We start from the raw sequence: 20,761 nt of genomic DNA, 5'->3' as shown, positions 1-20,761 counted from the left end.
GATTGAAATATAGACTTTGTCCATTAAAATCTTGTTTTGTTGCTATTTGTTTTTGATTTGGATAAGGGGAGACAGGGTACTTTAAAATCGGGTGTTTAATATTCTAAAAGGTCTGTAATTTCATTAATAGTTCTATTATTATATTTTCTAAAGTATCTGAGGAGTGTTTTATTTCCTAATATTGTTGTATCAGCTTTTCTTGGTTTCGTTTTATACTTGTGCCATGATTTGAGTCGAATTACGGGATCAAAGTTTCGATATTTTTGTAATAATTGTAGTGTAATTTTTCTGTTGGTGGTAGAAAAATTTTTCAACTTCTAATTTTGATAGAGGAATTGTGTCTAATGGGTCAGAAAGATCAAAAACTTGATTTATTGTGTATTTTGAATCATATATTGGTGGTCCTGATAAAATTATTTTGTCAGTTGAATTTTCTTTTTCTATCAATGGAAAGGTGTCTTTTTTGTGTGGTTGTTGTTTGATTGTTTTTTGTTGAGTATTATTTTTTATCCAATGTGAATAAGGAATTGGTTTGAATGTGGATGTTTCTAATAGATCTATTTCATAGTGATTGTTTTGACAGTCTAAATAGAGTGGGAAATGTTTTAAGTTATTTATTTGTGACTGATTTATATCAGTTTTTACTGCATATTTGCATTCTAATCTTGGTGATGTTTCAGTTTTTGCAAGATAGAATTTAATATTTTGTGGTATTTCAACTGTAGTTTTTCGTGTAAGTAGTTCAGGTGGTGTATTTCGACTTAATTTATCTGGTAGTGCAAGATTTTTTCCTGCTGTCCAATCTATATGTAAGTTTGCGAATTTCAATAAAATTAATTGAAATCTGTAAACTCTATGGTTTGGGTTTGATTTCTGTGTGAAGAGAAATATTATAGGTTTGTTATCTGTAAATAGAACTGTTGGATGTTTTGATCCAAGTATTAGAAATTCGTATTCGGTAAGTGTGTATTTTATAGCTTTGCATTCTCTCATGAGATTAGAGAGTCGTAGTTCAGCTTGTGTAAATAAGCGAGAATTTACTGATATAAGATTCATTTTATTTGTTTCACTATGTGATTGTAGTAATGCTGCGCCGATACCAAAATTTGAAGCATCGCACATTGCTTAAAATGGTTGATTTGAATCTGGAATTGTATTTTATCTTTGTTCTGTTTATAATTTTTTAATTTCTTCGAATCTTGTTTGATGTTCGGTAGTTCAGTCGTAGTTATTTTGCTGTCTAAGGATGTTATAGAAAGATTTTAAGTATAATTGCATTTTGTATACATATTTACTTAGGAAATTTAGCATTCCAAAGAATACTTGGATTTTCTTTTTATTTGTAGGTGATTGACGTTTTTGAATCGCATATATTCGTGATTTCAACGAAGTTATAGTGTTTCTTTCAATAATATGGCCAAGAAACTTTACGCGTGTTAGGAAAAAACATTTCGTCTTTCGTTTGTTACTGCATAAAAACATCGTCTAAGTATGTGATTGCATGTTTTTTGAGTATAAGTGGTCTAAATGTTTTGCTCATAAAAGCTGAAAAAGCTGCTGGTCCTATGGAGATTCCGTAGAATAATCTATTGAAGTCGTATTGTTGATTTCTAACAATGAATTGTGTTAACTGTCGTGGTTGTTCACCTAGTGGCATTTGATTGTATGCACTGTTCATATCTGCGGTTGTGGAATATTTACCATTTATTTTTTTACCATTTATTCATATTTACCATTTATTCATATCTGCGGTTGTGAAATATTTACCATTTATTTTTGTTAGAATTACATGAATAGGTTCAATGCGCCAATTACTTAGTTTCGTCAATTAGTAAATTGAGGTATCTAGCATCTCGAACGATTTTTAGTGATTCTCTTTTAGCTAAGATGATGACTGGGTTGATGAAGGTGTTACCTTTTGGTTGTTCTTCTTTGTTTACTGGTGATATAATTTCATATTGTTCTAAAATGTTAAGTAGTCTGTTTACTTTATCTTGTAAATATATCGGTACTTTACTTCCACTTTGCTTTTTGAAAACTGCGTCAGGTTTTAAATTTAAATGTAGTGGTGAACTAATTTTTCCAACATCGAAATTGATGTTGCATAAATTGTTGGAAATTTTAATAATAGTTCGCCTAATTTATCGATTTCTTTTTGTGTAATTTGAGAATGTTGAAAATTAAACATTGTTAGAAACTTTTGTTGTTCTTCTGTATAATGTGATATTTTAAACGTTGGTTTAAAATATGGTGTTTTTGTGAAGTAGTCAGTGTTTCTTTTTTCGTTGCTTATTATGTTGTTTATTGATAATTCTTCATCAAGAATTGTGGATTGGCATATATCTAATAATTGTAATTGAACTATATGCTATTTCATTTGTGGTTAATATTGTGGCATTTGTTTCGCAGTATTCTAAGAGTCCTAAGGGTAGTGTTATCTGGTATGGTGAATTGTTATATACGTGTTATGAAACAATATCTGAATTTGAATGTTTCATATATTTTATGGATGAAATTGTTATTCGAAAAAATTTATGAATGGGTTTAAATTCAAGGTCTGACATAAAGAGATGTTGTTGGTTTTGGTCTTTATCGTAATGGTGGACATGTTTGATTGAAAAGTTATATACATTTTTTGATAGTAGTTTCAGATATTTTCGTTCGTGATTGTATATAGGATAAAATTTGGAGAAAAATGAAGGTTGTTTGATTAATCTTTGAAAGACTGTTAAGGATGTGTTTTTTGTTCTTCTGTATTTATCTTTTATATGAAATTTCAATTTAAAATGTTTATCGTGGGATTCTACTTATTTATAAATGGTATGTCAATGATATTGTGTTTTATGTCTGTAATGTGAAATGTTTGTTTAAATGGTTAGTTTTTTTTATTTTGTTCCATTGTTCTAGTGGGAACAAGGAAAAGTTGGATTTTTCCATAATTTACTAATGTTGAGCTTTGTGCTGTTGCTAATTTACTGGCTCTCTTTATAGGTGTTAGGACTGGATGTAACGTTTTGATTTCATTCCAAGTAGGGATTTTAATAATATTTGATTCTGCTCCTGAGTCAATTAAAAAATCTATTACAAGATCTTGTGGTTGAAGTTGTTTAATTTTGGGCTTTCTAAGAGAAATGGGATTGTCCAAATTTTTTCTCTTGGCTGTTCTTTTTGTATATTTTGGTAAATGTGACTTCTACTTGAGCGTTGTTTTTCGCTATTGAATACTGTGTTTATTTAATTTATATTTGGTTCAACTGGTACATTGTTTCTTATGGGTCTAGTATAGTAGTCTTGAAAAAGTTTCGATTGATTTTCGTAAATGTGTGAACTGAAGGGTTGTTCGTATATAATGGGTTCGTAGTCGTTTTCGACTGTGATCATATTAACTGAGATAGTGTTTTTTTGTATCACTTTCGCTGTCTGTTGATTCACAACTAATGTGGTTTAATTGTAGTTTGGTACTTTCTGTGTTGTCAATACCAGGGGGATCTCAAGTTGTTTCTTCAGTTGCTTGTACCTGATTAATTTGTCGCTGATGTTTCGGTGTGTTACTTCTATATTGGTGTTGGGAATCAGGGTAGCGATTATTGTTTCTATAAGGTGATTGAGAATGATTCCTTCGATTGTTATAATTGGGATTTCTATTTTGTGAGTTGTTTCGTGACCTATTATAGTAATTGTTATTGTTTCCTTGATAATTAGATCTGTTGTAGGATTTTTTTTTTGATCTATTGTTTTGGTAACATTGATTTCTTTTGTTTGAATATCTTCTATTTCTTTTATTTGAGTAGTTTATATTTCTATTGTATGATGAATTACGTGATTTATCGTTTGAAAAGTGTCTATTCTTCGAATTTGAATGGAAACTGGTATCAAAAAATTCTTTACTGTTTGAATTCGATCGTGAATAGTTGTTTTTAAACTGGTTATTTTGGCTATTTGATCGACTATATCTATTTTGTGAGAAATTTCGTAAATTTCTTTGTTCTGGTGATCTACCTCTATAACTAGAGTTATAGGGTGATTGGTTTCTTGAGTAATTTGAATTATTTGGGAGTGGTTTACCAGAGCTGTTATTACTATGTATTTTTTTTTGTTTGGTAAATTTTGATCTTTTTTCATGTATTGATATAATGATTTATTTGGTTCTTTGTACGTTTGTGGTTTATTTTGATTATCTTGTTGTTTTTGTCTACATTCGGCAATGCTGTGTCCGTATCTTTGGCAATATTTACATCATTTCTTGAAAGATGGTTTATCTTTGAAATTGGGATTTTTCTCATATAGGTTCAAAATTTCAGTAAATTTTTCAGTTAGGTCTACATTTGAATCGTGTATGTTGTTTATATGTGTAGTATTTGTTTCGTTTCTATTAACATATTGTAGTTTGAGATTTTTTGTTTCTTCAAGTTTCATTGTGATCTCTGCTTGTTCTAGTTTGTCAACTAGTTTCCTAAAATCTAAATCTGGTTCTCGAATTGATGAGAGATGTGTGCTCTCTTTTTAATGGCTATTTTTCTTAATTGAGGTGTTAGAGTCATCATTAAAATTTCTGTCATTTTTGTGTTTTTATAATCATGAGTGTTCAGTGAGTATGCTTTTCGAACTAGTGTTTCGATTCTAAGTGCCAATTGTTTAATTGTTTCATTTGGTAGTCTGCGAATTTCATTGCATAAAACTCTTTGGTGTTGTTTATTTCTTTCAGAATCAAACATTTTTGAAAATTCTTGTGTAAATCTTTTCCAATCTGTTTTTATGTCTATTGGTAAAACTGAAAGTAATTTCTGGGCTGCGCCATCAAGTTTTGTTTGGATTAACGCTGTTCGTCTATGTATCCAATTTTGATGGAGTGGTGTATTAATTGGTCCAGGTCCGATATTTAAAATTAAATTTGCTGTGACTGCGTTTAAATAGTCTTCTACAGAATATTCAAGGTCTGTACCTGTGAATACCATTAATGGTTTATTTGATGTTATTGATGATCCACCCATCAGGTATGGATTCATAGTCATCTGTAATGATTCTGCGGCGTTTGGCAATTGTGAAAAATTGTTGGTTGATTTTTTGTTTTTTCATGTTGTTGTAGATAATATGGTAATGGTATTTCATTTTGCATTTGTGTTGGTTGATAATAGTCTGTATTTTCTGGGTTTTGTGAATAAAAATTATTATAATGAGATGCGTGATTTGGTCTAGGCTGTCGCATATGTTGTTCTCGTGTATATGGTTCAAAAATATCTGGTTGATTTACGTGATAAGAGTGGAGTCTTTGGTTTTGAATGTTTTGTTGATGGTTTTGGTCGTGAAAACCGTCATCATCTGATGAGAGGTAATTTGGTGTATAAAAAGGTGTTTTTTGTTTATCTTGATTTGGTCGTTTACTCTTTGGATGTATGATGAAATACTTTGCTGTGTAGTTGTTACAATTGTTTCAACTATTTCTTCATTTATAAAATGTGATGGTGTTTAAATATCTTGTTGTGTAAGATTTCTAGTTCCATTTAAGTTTTTTTGTTGTACAAGAGTTGAATTTAAACTATTGTTTTGTCTTCTATCAGGTAAAAATGAATTATAATTTAAAGGTGTTGCATCTGTTGTGAGTGGAATTACTTTTACATAATCTTGTGAATAGTTATTGCACTGATTGGTTGACTTGAGATCTCTATTGGAATGTTCAGGAATAATGGATGAGACCAGTCAGGGTCCCAAATGTAATCTGGTTGTTCAGCAATGACAGTGTCATCATTTGTACTTTGGGGTCTAAAAGTTTTTCTTGCTTGTGCAATTAAATCTATGTTGTGGCTAAAATAGTCAAATACAAACCATGCTAAGATTTTTTGTATATCGTGTTTGATATTTGGTGAAATTTCATTGTTTGAAAAACTTGCACGAATTGTGTTTAAAAATGCTGAGAATGCGGCAATATCATTTCTGACATTTGTGTGTCTTGATGTTTGAACCGGTGATGTGCTTTCGGTTTCTGTTCTTTCTAGTATAGATAAATAATTATATATTATTGCAAAAACATCGTTAGTGAAAAATGAGTTTGCTCTTTGAGAATTTTGATGTTGTATGTTTTTAATGTATTCTATGAAAACTTTTGAAAATTCTAAATCGACATCATCTGTTTGGATAACATATTTACCATGAAAATTACTTGCTGTATGCTGTACTGAGTTCTATGGTATAAATTCCATATTGTTGTGTCAAGTTACATATTCCTTTTATGTAATGATCGATAATTTGGTTTTTGAAATTTATTTCTGGAAATTCTGCTTTACATGGGCTGATTCCTTGTTCGAATACATTTGCAATCAAATTAGTACAAAATTGTTTTTGTCCTCTATCTTCAGTGAGTGAATTTATAATAAAAGGGAAAACAGAGTTTTCGTCTGGACTGTCATCACTTGGACTTTGGCTCATTTTTTCGTTTTATGACTGTTAGTGCGTAATGTTCAATGTGCCTGATTGGTTGGTTCCAACTGTATAAACGTACTGGTTTATTTTTATATATCTTTTTTTTTCTTCTTTTCCCTTGTTTTGATGAATGTGATGTAGCTTCTCAGTCTGAAAAGTATAATTGATCGTGAACTGGGTAGTTTTTATTTACTTTGTCTTTGAGTTTGCAAAGTGCATCTAAATTGCTGCTTTCTGATTTGGAGAGTGCGTTTCTACGCTTTGAAAATCTTTTTTGTGCGATTTGTCTTTGTTTACTTGAAGTTTTTCTTTTTATTGTTTGATGTCTTGTGCGAATATATCCAATTGTTTGTTTTGCGGTGTAATTACAAGATCGTATGATTCGTTATTTATTTCACAATTGGGTAGCACGATTGTTTGTTTATTTCCTAAATTGTTCAGTAACATAAGGCTTAGGATGAAGGGTGCAAGGTTGTTATTAGTGATTTTATTATCCTAGATTGTTAGTCCTTACGATTTTTTGGTTAGCCTAACTTGGGTCTTTTATGTAGGGTTGGAAAGAAAAGTATATATCGATTCCGAAGAATGATTGTTACTTTCTCGTGGCTATTCTAAGTTAAAGTGTTAACTTACTTAATCTTACTTAGGGGTAGTGATTGTGTTCAAGGGTTGGAGAATAGTAAATCAATCCACAGGGTTCAGGTATATTTAGGACACAGATAGTTCGTTAGGTACTATTTTAATACTTACTAAGATTCAAAAGTTAGCCTGGGTCAGTTAAGAGGGGGGATTAAGTGAAGGATGAATAAGCGAAGCTTTTCACTGTTTAGCTTAAATTGAATTTTTAGCGTGATTGAAAACTTTCCATTAGTCCTGGGTCTTAGAAAGGGTTGGGTAGTGAATTGACGTTTAAGGTCGTTAGACACTTATTTATTGGGTGGGGGAGAACAAAATTGTTCTAATTGATCCAAGGATAGGCCTTGATGATCAGGATATAAACTTTATGGTATAAAATGGATATAATTTAAGTATTTAGTGGAGATCCAAGGAAAGCCATGATGATCTAATTTAAGATTGAACAAGTTGAAATTGAATAAATGTAAATATCTGGATGAGTCGTTAAAGATAAATTTGATTTAATTGATAGAGAAATTTAGTGTTTTATGATATTAGTGGTTTAATGATTGCTGTTATGTTTAGGTGATGAAGCTGGAGATGCCAGGATGATTTATATATACTAACAGCTTATGATCATGTTAACTAATTTATATTTTTTATTTTCAATAAATATATTTTTCAGATATCTTTTTGAATTTTACTGCAGTTTTAGAGGAAACGATTTTTTGATTTTTTTTTTATAAATCGTTATTGTACAATAGTAAATTTTGGTTTAGCGCCTGAAATAATGATTGAAAATTTTTCTTCAAGGTTTCTATGTTTGCAAATGAAAATCTAAATTCATTGCTAGTAAAATTCTAAATGTAAAAGTTTGTTCTGGCTTTTACCGTACGACCATGAAACTTAATGGTAAGTTTCCTCGTAGTCGTAGATCGTCTCTTGTCCGAGGCCTTCTTCCAATGCCTGGTAGTTCTCGTATCGTACGGAATAGCAGTTCTGATCTATTGAGTCGTAGAGACATTTCAATTAGATTATTATCATGTGACATTTTTGAAAAAGTTTTTGTCTAATTCTAATCTTTCTGTTAGCTCTAAGCTAATTTGTTGTTTTTAAGGTCTTGTTCGAGACTTATGGTCGCACCAGATGAGTTATGTTTGAGGTGTAACTCATAGAGTAATTTCGGATAGGGTACACCGTCTGCTCGTCACGCTATCTTATTTTCGGCCGGATTGATTCGTGCATTGTCTTAGTATAATACCGATCATAATCTTACTCTTATATCTACTAGTCTCAGGGTCTTTAACTAGTCTCTGCTAGGCTCAATAGATCTACAGTATACTGGCTTATTGCGATTGCTAAAGGTCTCTTGGAGAGGTAACTAATTTCTAGGTTAAATTCAAATCTCTCTGGTGCTGAAATTACAAGTAATTTCAGCACTTACAAATAAGTGGGTTGTTAGTTAGATGGATCGTGATTGGTTAATATTAAAATTTTTATAGAGATAAAATATCCAATTTATAACCAATAATAAATATAGTTTATATCTGGTTCCACTTCGCATCAAAAACTGTAATCAAAACTAATTTGCAGCTGCTGAAGAAAGGACAAATGGCAGAGCGACATGAGATTACAGCCAAGCACTGCGAAAGATTTCTAATTCCCATCTTCAAAAAATGGGCCATAGACCTCGGCAAGCCCCTGAAGTTTATGGACATGCTCTGCTGCTATGGAAACGACACCCTAGCATACACCCATGCCTACTATCAAGAGGTGTGTTTTTTTCACCCACTAGTTTCTCAGAATTTCAAACCATTTCTTCTTGTTCTAGCTATTCATGGAGGAAAAATCAAATCAAACTTCTGTATGTTTTCCAGGATTTTGAGAAAACATGGGCCTCCGAGGCCACATGCTATCAGCTTAGCAAGCCCAGATCCTTCCCAGTTGAGACTCTTGGTGTAGATATAAGTGAACCGGCTCTTGAATTCGGAAAGAAGGCCGGAATATTCGACGAGATTCTAAAATTGGATCTAAATGCCCTCTCTGTATCTGAGAGCCATCTATTGAAAGCAAACTGCGAGAGCGCGAATATTATGCATATTAACTCTTCCGGTTACATCAATGAAGATGTAATCCATCAGATAATAGACTGGTTTGCAGCTGGAAAAGAGCCAGGGATGATTGCGTTTGCGCTCGTTTATCCGCTTGAGGGACGAGAGCGCATTTACCGATTAAGAACGCATTTATTGGAAAAATTTAAATTTATGGAATCAATTTCGATGATTCATAGAAACGTCACAGACTTCGAAAGACAGAAATTTGGACCTGAATATGGAATATGGAATCGGTTTAGTTATGATTTGTGGTACATGACCAGATTTTAATATACAATACCGGGTATATAGTAAGTATAAATCACACTGATCAATATATACCAGTTTCAAATTGGTTAATGTACAATCAATTTTAATGAACAATCAATTTAATATATAACCAAGTTTCTTAAAAATTCATCTTTTTGACAATTTTCGAACTAAATGTGTCTAAGGTCAGCCGTGCAACTGCCCGCAAGAAATTCTAGGAGCTGCAAATCCTCTTTTTATTCCAGTTTGCTGCAATTGAAGCTCGATTTCGTTGTTAGGAGTAATTTTTCTATATTGGATTTGACGATAGATTTTTGGCGAATCTATATCGAAAACTAAACAAGACTGCTCGTATCAGGGCGAAGCCCTGAATGTTCCGACTGCCTTTTAAAGTTTATGAAGCAGTAATAACATTAAAAAATTCACTGAAATAAAACAAAATGAAAATTTTTTTTTCTAAAGTTTGAAATTTTTTATGAAAATCATCAACCCACATGCCATATAAAGTACAAAAGGATAGATTTCGTTCCTTGTAACAAATCAATTATGGCAAATAAGCTTCCTTCAACCAATTTGGAACGATTTCTAAGACGGATTAAATCTCCGCTTACGTGTTAATAGCGCGAAATATATCGCGCGTTAATTGTCCCAAACTGGTCAAAATGGCCAAAATGGCAATCTTTAAACCCTCATAAATTTACGTAAAATGATCACAGGTGAAACATCTTTTCAAATTTGAGCTCAGGACAACAATACCTTTCGAATGATATTAAAAAATTTCGTCAGAAATGGCTAGTTAAAAAGTCGAAATTTGTCTGAAGAAAAAACAAAACCCACCCCGAGCACAAATATTCCGTTACTTTCGTATCGAGAGTCGGAACAATGACTGAACATATCGTTTTGAATAGACCAGAAAAGTGACTTTAAAAATTATAGGAAGCGTTAGCCAACATTTATGTATTTAAACAGATATCATTTAAACATAAATCCAGATTTTGACCCCAACACCTTGTTAAGATCAAAAAGAATCAAATCTAGCAATTAAGACATTATTTTGAGTTATTAGAGAGCGAAAGTTTAGGTTCGAATTATTTCATCACTGAAAAACCCAAATCAACTAAAAATGTATTTGTTTGAAAACTAAAATGGTTTTTATATCGAGCTGCTCAGAAAATGTAGGATCGATTTTAGCTCCTAAAACTCAATTTAAATCAATTTGGGTAGTATTTGGTAGCTATTACAGCCAATACAAATCTAAAAATTATTTTTTTTTGTTGTGCAAAAACTAATTTTGTAGCCGGAAGCAGTTTTATAGTTACTGACTTAATTTTTGCTCCAAAATATGGCAAAAACGTGTGCTCGAAAAAGTTGGCCGACTTGGTCCCATATACATCTATATTTTTACCGACCCGATCAATAAAAAACGTGAACGGCGAATAAAAAATTCGTGTATGAACAGTCTCTAACAGAGCAATTGGTTGCGAAGACACCAGAAAGGGGTAAGTTTAAAACCAACAAAACTGCTCTTATCAAGGCGAAGCACTGAATGTTTCGACTGCTTTTTAAGGTCTATGGAGCAGTTCCAACAAGAAAAAAATTAAATTTAATAAAAACAACTTTCTTTAATTTGAGATTTTTTGTGAAAATCATCCCCTCACACGCCATATAAAAAACAAATTGATAGTTTTGCTCCTAGTATTAAATCATTTACGGCAAATAAGCTTCCTTCAACCAGTTTGGAACGATTTTTAAGACGCAATAAATATCCGTTCATGCGTTAATAGCGCGTCAGAAATGGCTAGTTAAAAAGTCAAAAAATGTCCGAAGAAAAAAAACCAACCCGAGCACAATTATTCTGTTACTTTTGTTAGGAATGTCGCAACAACCACTTGTGGTAGGCTGTAGTCATGAAGTTTTACTATTCAAGCAGAGGCTATTTTTTCTTAGATCTTGTGCGTTTGTAATTTTTAACTAGCCATGTTTGACTGAATTTTTAGCTATAGTCAAAAGTTATTGTTGTCTTGAGCTTAGACTTGAAGAAAATATTTCGCCTGTGATTATTTTTGTAAAGGTATGGGTGTTTAAAGATTGCCATTTAGGCCAATCTTGGACAATTAACGCGAAATAAGTTATGTGTTATTAACGCTTAAGCGGAGATTTAATTCGTGTTAGAAATCGTTCCAAGTGTCTGACAAAAGCTTAACTGCCATAAATGATTTGTTACTAAAATCAAAATCTATCGCCTCGTACTTTACATGGCGTGTGGGGGAATAAGTTTTAAAAATCTCTTTTTTTTTCATTTCATTTCATTACATTTATTTTTCTAATGATATTACTGCTCCATAGGCCTTAAAAGGCATTCGTAACATTTAGGGCTTCGACCTGATACCAGCAGTCGTGTTTTATCATTTCATTTATTCCACAGTATAAGTTGATGGTCTGCTTGCCTCCGGACTGAGGGATGAATGTTCTGTCAATTATTGCAGTTCTGTCTAATGGGTTCGCAAACAGTTGAAAAAATTTTTTTGTTGATTAGAAAATGCAGGGAATTCAGGGATCACTGAATTTCTGTGGCCACAACCGTTTTATATGTTGCGCAGCAATGTACTGAAAGATGTTTTTCAGATCATTGTGGAAAAAGTTATTTGAGTGCGTTAAAAAGTCGCGCTCCTAGTCGATAAAGTAAAGTTGTCTTGCAGGAATCTTGCAAAATTCTTCCAAGATCCTTCAAGCTAAGAGCTTGAAGTTTTTGTCAAAAACAACGCGAGAAAAATAAGACGAAATATGGATATGATCAAGGTAGGTTGAAATTATTTTGAGAAAGAAAAAATATTCAAAATTTTACCCTCATCTTATTCACTTAAACAATGTTTTTATGTTAAAAAATTATATACTTTTAAAAACATTACATAACTTGAAAAAGTTTTTCAAATCCACACGTTTTCTGCTTTTTGTCGTCATACCGATTCCAAAAAAATCAAGTATTGGCCCTTTAGGGTAAAAAATGCAACAAAGAGCATAACCTGAAGTTGAAACGCTTTCGTATTTATCTTTACCAGGAGCGGATCTAGAAACTTCTCGAGGGAGGAGGGGGCGGGGAGTTCAAAAAAATGAAAATTTTGTCAACCTAATCTTTACAAAAACCCTAATTTGACCAAATTTTCTGCGCCGCAGGAAAAGTTTTGAAAAAAGGTCAAAAATGGTATTTTTAGCCTTTTTTTGCATGATTTCGGCACGCGCACCACCTTCAAAATTAGTTTAGATTGGTGCCGAATTTTGCAACATATTTCTAAGAGATGCATCGTCTTTCAACAAACTTTGCAAGATAAATCTCTTATGGTGCTGAAAACCATGTTTCCTTTTTTTTCAGTTTTCGTCTTTGCTTCTTCCGAAACTATCTGTTTTAGTAGTAAACGCACTCTGTTTTTTGGTAGTATATATTTGTTGCTTGCGAGAACCGTTTTTGTTTATTACAAATAAAGTAGCTATACAGCTATTTGAGTTATACAGCTCGCAAGAAGACCAAATAATGGTGGAATCAAGTGATTGACTCTTAATATTTTCGGGTCGCATCCCTGAGAGGGTTGGTAGGGTTGGTACGGGGTTGGTAGGGTTAGTAGGGGGTCGCATCCCTAAGAGGGGGATGGGCGTCCGAGCCCCCTCCCCCCTAAATCCGCTGCTGATCTTTACTTTGTTTCATTTTTCTATTTTTCTTTGCAAACTGTTTTTTCTTTTTTGAGAGATTACGGTATGAATTGAACATGAAAACTTGAATTGTAGCTAGTCTTAAGTTAAAAATTTTGTTGTAAAGAAACAATATAGCTTTTTGAGGCAGTCAACTAGCGGGTTGTATGTATATACAAGAAGCTAAAATTGCTTCTTTCTTCCTCGAACGATAATTCCTTTAGCGCGTAAAGCTGTTTTTTCTCACTAAAAGTTATGTCTTTTAAGATCCTACTTGAATCTGCAAATTTGATTTTCTTGCAAGATCCGTTAATGTGTTGTTCGAATTTTGCGAAAAATATCTAAGAGATGCATCGTCTTTCAAAGAACTTTGCAAGATAACTCTCTTATGGTGCTGAAAACCATGTTTCCTTTTTTTTTTCAGTTTTCGTCTTTGCTTGCTCCGAAACGATCTGTTAGGGTAGTAAACGCATTCTGTTTTTGTTCCGACTTTCGATACGAAAGTAACGGAATAATTGTGCTCGGGGTGGGTTTTTTTTTCTTCAGAAAAATTTCGACTTTTTAACTAGCCATTTTTGACGGAATTTTTTTTATCATTCAAAAAGTATTGTTGTCCTGAGCTTAAATTTGAAAATATATTTCACCTGTGATCATTTTACGTAAAGTTATGAGGGTTTAAAGATTGCCATTTTGGCCATTTTGACCAATTTGGGACAATTAACGCGCAATATAATTCGCTCTATTAACGCGTAAGCGGAGATTTAATCAGTTTTATAAATTTGTTTCAAATTAGTTGAACGAAGCTTAATTGCCATAATTGATTTGTTACAAGGAACGAAACCTATCCTTTTGTTCTTTATATGGCGTGTGGGGGGGATGATTTTCATAAAAACTTTCAAATTTTAGAAGAAAAAGATTCATTTTATTTAATTTCATTTAATTCTGATATGTTATTACTGCTCAATAAACCTTAAAAGGCAGTCGGAACATTCAGGGCTTCACCCTGATACGAGCAGTCTTTTTTGGTAGTACAAATTTGTTGCTTGCGAGAACCTTTTTTACATCTAATTTTATTTAAAAATACGTTTTTGTCAGCTAAAGTCACATACATATTTAACGAATTTTATCTTGGCTTAACTCCCTTTGATCGAAATTAGGTAAAGCTCAAAAAATCCATACCAGTTTTCTCGACACCGGAACCATTTTGAAACATTTTTAATGACACTCGAATAACGACTGGGAAGGCTTTAATTTGATATCTCACTCAACCCAATCCAATGGTTGTTTGCGGTTCCTTATTTTGCATGGAAAATGGAAAAAAAAAAATCAAAACAAACCCAAATAAAAAGTTCCTACCCATTTTAAATATCTCTCAATGGGATTTATCACTGAATTTGAAGTCATCCAAAGAAAATATGTCTTCTTAAAAATCAGTCTCTTCTGCCAAATCGCGTAAGCTTGATTTTTATAGTGGACCGAGTAGTGCAAATACGAAAACTTTAAATGTCAAAAATAGTCCGAAAGCCAATTTTTCAAAACAAGCGGTCTATGATAACAAGATATTTAATTGTACAAAATTGCAGGTGGGTTCTTTGGAAAACAAATTGCCAAATTTCTAAATAATTCAGTAAATTTTTTTTCAAAATGTAACTTAAATCTTACATGAAAACTCCAGTAAAACAATTCTGAAATCTGCTTTTTTTCAAACTTATGTTCTTTTGGTTTTGACAAAACGTTCAACACGGTCAGTTGGTAAATCATATTATACAGACCATAGCGATATTAGTCGAACATCGATTGAAACTGTACGAAGAGTCCCCTCGGCTTAGAAAAAAAAGTTTATTCACTACAATTGCGTAACTTTTGCTTGGGTCAGCGCTTCAATCGATAAGCTATAATTTTTGGTCTTCTTAACTCAATTTTCGATAACCCTAGTAAAGGAATGTCTAACTGATGTTCAATAACAATAACCCTCTCCCATTCAAATGACTTTGTCTCAAAAACTGGAACAGTCAACTTCTGTTTCATCGATAATTCCCAGTTCCGACAAAAACTCGGGACACCTCAGGCGAATGGTTTCCCCCAATTCAGATATAAATTTGTCAAAACTATACATTGACAAAATATGAATGTCACCAGCTTGCATTCCTTCTTTCATCATTCGACTTAGCATGAACGCTACAAATTTACTTTTGTCAACATCTGTAAGCTCAAAAATATTCATCGGAGGTCCCTGGAAATTAGATCCTTGCTTTACATCTAATAGAGTACCAGGGGGAACGTGCCCTTGGTCTTCTAGATTGCCATTCATGTTTTCAACAAGTCGGCGTGTCATTTGATTAATTTGAACCGAGTTTTGTAGAACTTCTTCGAGAATAAAAACTTCAACACTTTTTGACGAAATCAATTTTTTGGTGTGCGTTAATTTCGTCATCATTTCAGCATTTGATTGGTGGCTGTCTAATACTAACCAGGTGAAAAATTTATCGGTGGTTAAAATACTTAAGGGATTCAATGGGCTCTCACAAATTCTTTGTACAGAACAATCATCAATGCCCATATGTGTTTTCATAACCCAGCGTGTAACATTAGTTTTTTCCATATCAAACTTTCAAGCGAAGGTATCTGAGGATTCTAGAAAATCATTCGTTTCCCCAATCATGACTTGCTTTTGACCAAATGCTTTTGTGCTGATGCCACTTTGAAGATCTGAAGATAGCGGGTCGTACACATGTTCGAAGTATTTGTCTTTGAAAAATCCGCTTTTCTTATAAGTCCGACCATCAGACATCAGCCTTTGACATGAAATTTCGTTGTCCTCTAGCATTTTACAGTATGAATCGGTAAATTTTCCGCTGCAGAGCAGAATTATTTTGTCTGTCGGTTGTGTTTTACACAAATTAACGATTTTATGAAGAGTCAAAATAGTTTTTCCTGTCCCTGCCGGTCCCATTATTAGCTTCGTTCCGTTATTGCAAGATCTTCAGACCTCTTGTTGCCGTGGGGTCAAGAAAAGAAGCTTCGAAGACTTTGAGGTTTTTACGCACGATGGCTCAGATGTCGGAATCATGAGTTGGGTCTTTGGTCTAACTCATAGAGTAATTTCAGATAAGGTACACCGTCTGCTCGTCACGCTTTCTTATTTTCGGCCGGATAGATTCGTGCAACTTCTTAGTCTAATACCGATCCTAATCTTACTCTTATATCTACTAGTCTCAGGGTGTTTAACTAGTCTCTGCTAGGCTCAATAGATCTAGAGTATACTGGCTTATTGCGACTGCTGAAGGTCTCTTGGAGAGGTAGCTATTTTCTAAGTTAAATTCAAATCTCTCTTGTGCTTAAATTACAAGTCATTTCAGCACTTACAAATAAGTGGGTTGTTAGTTAGATGGATTATGATTGATTAATATTAAATAGTTTACAGTGGTAAAATATCTAATTTATCCAATAATAAAATGTAGTTTAGATCAGGTTCCAGTACCTAGTAGTGCAAATACGAAAACGTTAAATGTCAAAAATAGTCGGAAAGCCAATTTTTCATAAGAAGCGGACTATGATAACAAGACATTTAATTGTCCAAAATTGCAGGTGGGTTCTTTGGAAAACAAATTACCAAATTTCTGAATAATTCAGTAAATTTTTTTAAAACATAACTTGAATCTTACATGAAAACTTCAGTAAAACAGTTCTGAAATCTGCTTTTTTTTCAAACTTCAGTTCTTTTGGTTTTGACAAAACGTTGAACACGGTCATTAGGTAAATCACATTATACAGACCATTGCAATATTAGTCGAACATCGATTGAAACTGTACGAAGAGTCCCCTCGGCTTAGAAAAAAAAGTGTTTTTCTTTTAATCACTACAATTGCGTAACTTTTGCCTAGGTCAGCGCTTCAATCGGATGCCTTTAATTTTTGCTCTTCTTAACTCATTTTTCGATAACCCTAGTAAAGGAATGTCTAACTGATGTTCAAGAACAATAACCCTCTCCCATTCAAATGACTTTGTCTCAAAAACCGGAACAGTCAACTTCTGTTTCATCGTTAATTCCCAGTTGCGACAAAAACTCGGGACACCTCAGGCGAATGGTTTCCCCCAATTCAGGTATAAATTTGTCAAAACTATACATTGACAAAATATGAAGGTCACCAGCTTGCATTCCTTCTTTCATCATTCGACTTAGCATGAACGCTACAAATTTACTTTTGTCAACATCTGTAAGCTCAAAAATAGTTATCGGAGGTCCCTGTAAATTAGATCCTTGCTTTACATCTAATAGAGTACCAGGGGGAACGTGCCCTTGGTCTTCTAGATTGCCATTCATGTTTTCAACAAGTCGGCGTGTCATTTGATTAATTTGAACCGAGTTTTGTAGAACTTCTTCGAGAATAAAAACTTCAACACTTTTTGACGAAATCAATTTTTTGGTGTGCGTTAATTTCGTCATCATTTCAGCATTTGATTGGTGGCTGTCTAATACTAACCAGGTGAAAAATTTATCGGTGGTTAAAATACTTAAGGGATTCAATGGGCTCTCACAAACTCTTTGTACAGAACAATCATCAATGCCCATATGTGTTTTCATAACCCAGCGTGTAACATTAGTTTTTTCCATATCAAACTTTCAAGCAAAGGTATCTGAGGATTCTAGAAAATCATTCGTTTCCCCAATCATGACTTGCTTTTGACCAAATGCTTTTGTGCTGATGCCACTTTGAAGATCTGAAGATAGCGGGTCGTACACATGTTCGAAGTATTTGTCTTTGAAAAATCCGCTTTTCTTATAAGTCCGACCATCAGACATTAGCCTTTGACATGGAATTTCGTTGTCCTCTAGCATTTTACAGTATGAACCGGTAAATTTTCCGCTGCAGAGCAGAAGTATTTTGTCTTTCGGTTGTGTTTTACACAAATTAACGATTTTATGAAGAGTCAAAATAGTTTTTCCTGTCCCTGCCGGTCCCATTATTAGCTTCGTTCCGTTATTGCAAGCATTGATTTTCTATCCGAGATAATGAAACTAAAAATGACTCAAAAAACAACCAAAGTTTACTGTTAAGCCTTGCAAAAATATTATTATTTTTTAATTGCTAAATTTCAGCCAAAAAAGGTTCGAAACTAGTACCCTCTGAAAAATTTTGCCTTATTTTTATTTAAAAAATTATCATATCGATGGCTTGTGGATCAAAAATGGGTTGTTGAGGTGTCTGTTTCTTTCAAGGTCGAATTATTTTTTTTGCAGACGATTGCTGTTGTTGAAAAAAAAAATCCATTTGAAAATCTGAAAGCTTGCAACCAAAATCTAACACCCCCACCAGAAGGATACAACGCGTCCCGTCTTTGAGTAAAAATATCGTGAATGTCTGAAATCAATTATTACATCTAAAAGTCTTTGAAATTTTAAAAAAAGAAGGAAGTTTTGTTGGTAAAACTTCAGCGCTAATTGGCGTTAAAACCTTGTCTAGAAGCACCTGAAGTCATAACTGTGCGCACAGAAATTAGTTGAGAGAAAATTTGAATTGGTAAATCAATTAGTTTTTCTAGCTTACTCACTGAATGTTTTGCGTCAAATTTATCTGAAAGGCAGTCATGAATTCCAATTAAAATAAAAAAACACACTTTAATTGCACATCGAAAATAACTTCAATACACAAGTGTATGTCAAATGTTTTCAGTTTTTTTTCTATCAGTTCAAAAAAATATTATAACATCATTAGATATAAATATTTACAATAACAATAAACAAAACAAAATATTTTACAATTATCGATGATTACTTTTCACCTGAGAGCTTCAAGGTGGTTTAAATATAAATGTTATTATATAAACTTGAAGCTTTTCCATGAAACTTTACCATGATGTGCCACAGAGGGGTCTTCTTTAAATAATAATAGATAATAATTCTTGAATTTTATCTTTGCTTTTCTGTATGTTACTATGTCTTTAAAGTTGACTTTATCATCTGTTAGTTTGTTTCAGATTATGACGGACTCTTTAAAGAAGGAATTTTCTATGTATTGCCCGTTGTATCTGTCGCCGAAATATAATTTTTTGTTTCTTGTATTAGTATCTATTTGGTGGTTATCATACTCAATGTTATAATAGGCTGGCAATAAATGATGTTGTGTTTTCCAAAAGTGACATAATATTTCATAGTCCAGAAACATTGTTACTGGTAATATATTGTGTTTTAGCTTCAAGTCTGAAGATGAGTCGTATTTTGCACGATCGCAGCAAGTTTTTACTGCCCAGCTTAGCTGTTTTTCCAGAGATATCATTAGGTTAGCGGATATTCCACTTAAAAGAAATGCTGGGTAATGCAAATGACTAATTACCAGTGCATGCATTATCAAGAGTCTTGTTTTCACTGGCAACGGCTTTTTGATTGATTGAAGTGTTTTTATTCCGCATGCCATTTTCCTGAGAAAAATTTTGATTTCGTCTTGGAATGTGAGAAACTGATCTAAAACTACTCCTAGGTATTTAACATTGGTTTTTTCCTCAATTTTTTTGTCATCTAGAGTTATAGTATACTTTTCATCCTTTTTCCTTGAATGTTTTTTGCTGAAAACGATGAGTTCTGTTTTTTTTTTGCATTCAATTGAAGTGAGTGTTCTAAAAAATAATTTGACAACAGACTGCAATTGGCTTAGAGTGCTTTAATAGCTTTTTGTGGATCGTTATTTTCACAGAATAGTAAAGTATCATCCGCATATTGAACTATTTTACATGTTTTGTCAATTTGTTTGTTGAGATCGTTAATGTAGAGATTGAATATTAGATGGCCAAGGACAGTGCCCCGTGGGACACCCTGCTCAAGTGCAATCCAATCGGATTCGGTGTTGTTAACAATTGTTTTCTGGCTTCGGTTGGTGATAAAGGAATTGATCATTTCTATAGCTTCTTCGGAAAAGTTTAACACTTTTAGTTTCTGTTTAAGATAAGTATGATCAATAGAATCAAATGCTTTTGAGAGATCCAGTAAGGAAAATGCTACAGTTTTGTTGTTGTTTATTGCTTTTTTGAATGCTTCAGTGCAATAAAGAATAGCGTCGATTGTTGAATATGCTGTTCTGAACCCAAACTGGGTATTTCTTAGTAATTTTTGGGATATCAGATAATCGTTGATTTGTTTATGAAACAATTTTTCAAAAACTTTTGAGAGAGCCCCAGTTATAGAGATATACCTATAATTTTCTGGTAGTTCTGGATCTTCTTTTTTGTATTTTGGTGTGGCAATTGCTTTTTTGAGCTTGCAAGGATATGTCTTGTTTTTCAAAAACTCATTGTATAGAAATGTCAGATGTGTGTATATTTCATTGCAGCCATCCTTCAATGCCCAGGCTGGAATTTTGGATGGACCTGGTGCCTTTTGACAATTTAAATTTTTTTTTTTTACATTCAGCTGATGTGATGAATCGAAATGAAAATTTATTATTATTTCGAATTTTGCATGTAGAAGTCGGTGGATTTTGCCTGATTTTTGAATGTTTCTCATAAGTATCCACGAGTTGAGAACTTGTAATTTAGCAGGTTCGCCATCTGTAAATTATTGCTTATGAAATCGCCGAAGGAGTTTCTAAGTAATGGAATGAGGTTGGAAGATTCTTTTGAGTTTCTTGTATCGTTTATTATACTCCATTGTTCGCGTTCGCTTTTTTTCGAGTTAAACAGTTGAGATA

The 20,761-nt window shown here is 33.0% G+C and overlaps 1 protein-coding gene across 1 annotated transcript in view; it reads left to right on the top strand.

The window, feature by feature from the left end:
• Positions 1 to 9,530, top strand: part of LOC134845986 (uncharacterized) — a 38,476-nt gene extending 28,946 nt beyond the window's left edge. The window contains exons 2-3 of the mRNA XM_063863136.1: positions 8,626 to 8,805; positions 8,910 to 9,530. Of these exons, the coding sequence (XP_063719206.1) occupies positions 8,626 to 8,805; positions 8,910 to 9,416 (687 nt within the window). The 3' untranslated portion in view covers positions 9,417 to 9,530. The remainder of the gene's footprint in view (positions 1 to 8,625; positions 8,806 to 8,909) is intronic.
• The last annotated feature ends 11,231 nt before the right edge of the window (positions 9,531 to 20,761 follow it).

Source organism: Symsagittifera roscoffensis, chromosome 5, assembly GCF_963678635.1.
Source record: "Symsagittifera roscoffensis chromosome 5, txSymRosc1.1, whole genome shotgun sequence".
Taxonomy (NCBI): domain Eukaryota; kingdom Metazoa; phylum Xenacoelomorpha; order Acoela; family Convolutidae; genus Symsagittifera; species Symsagittifera roscoffensis.
The sequence above is the reverse complement of the archived record's forward strand: the minus strand, read 5'-3'. Positions and strand labels throughout refer to the sequence as shown.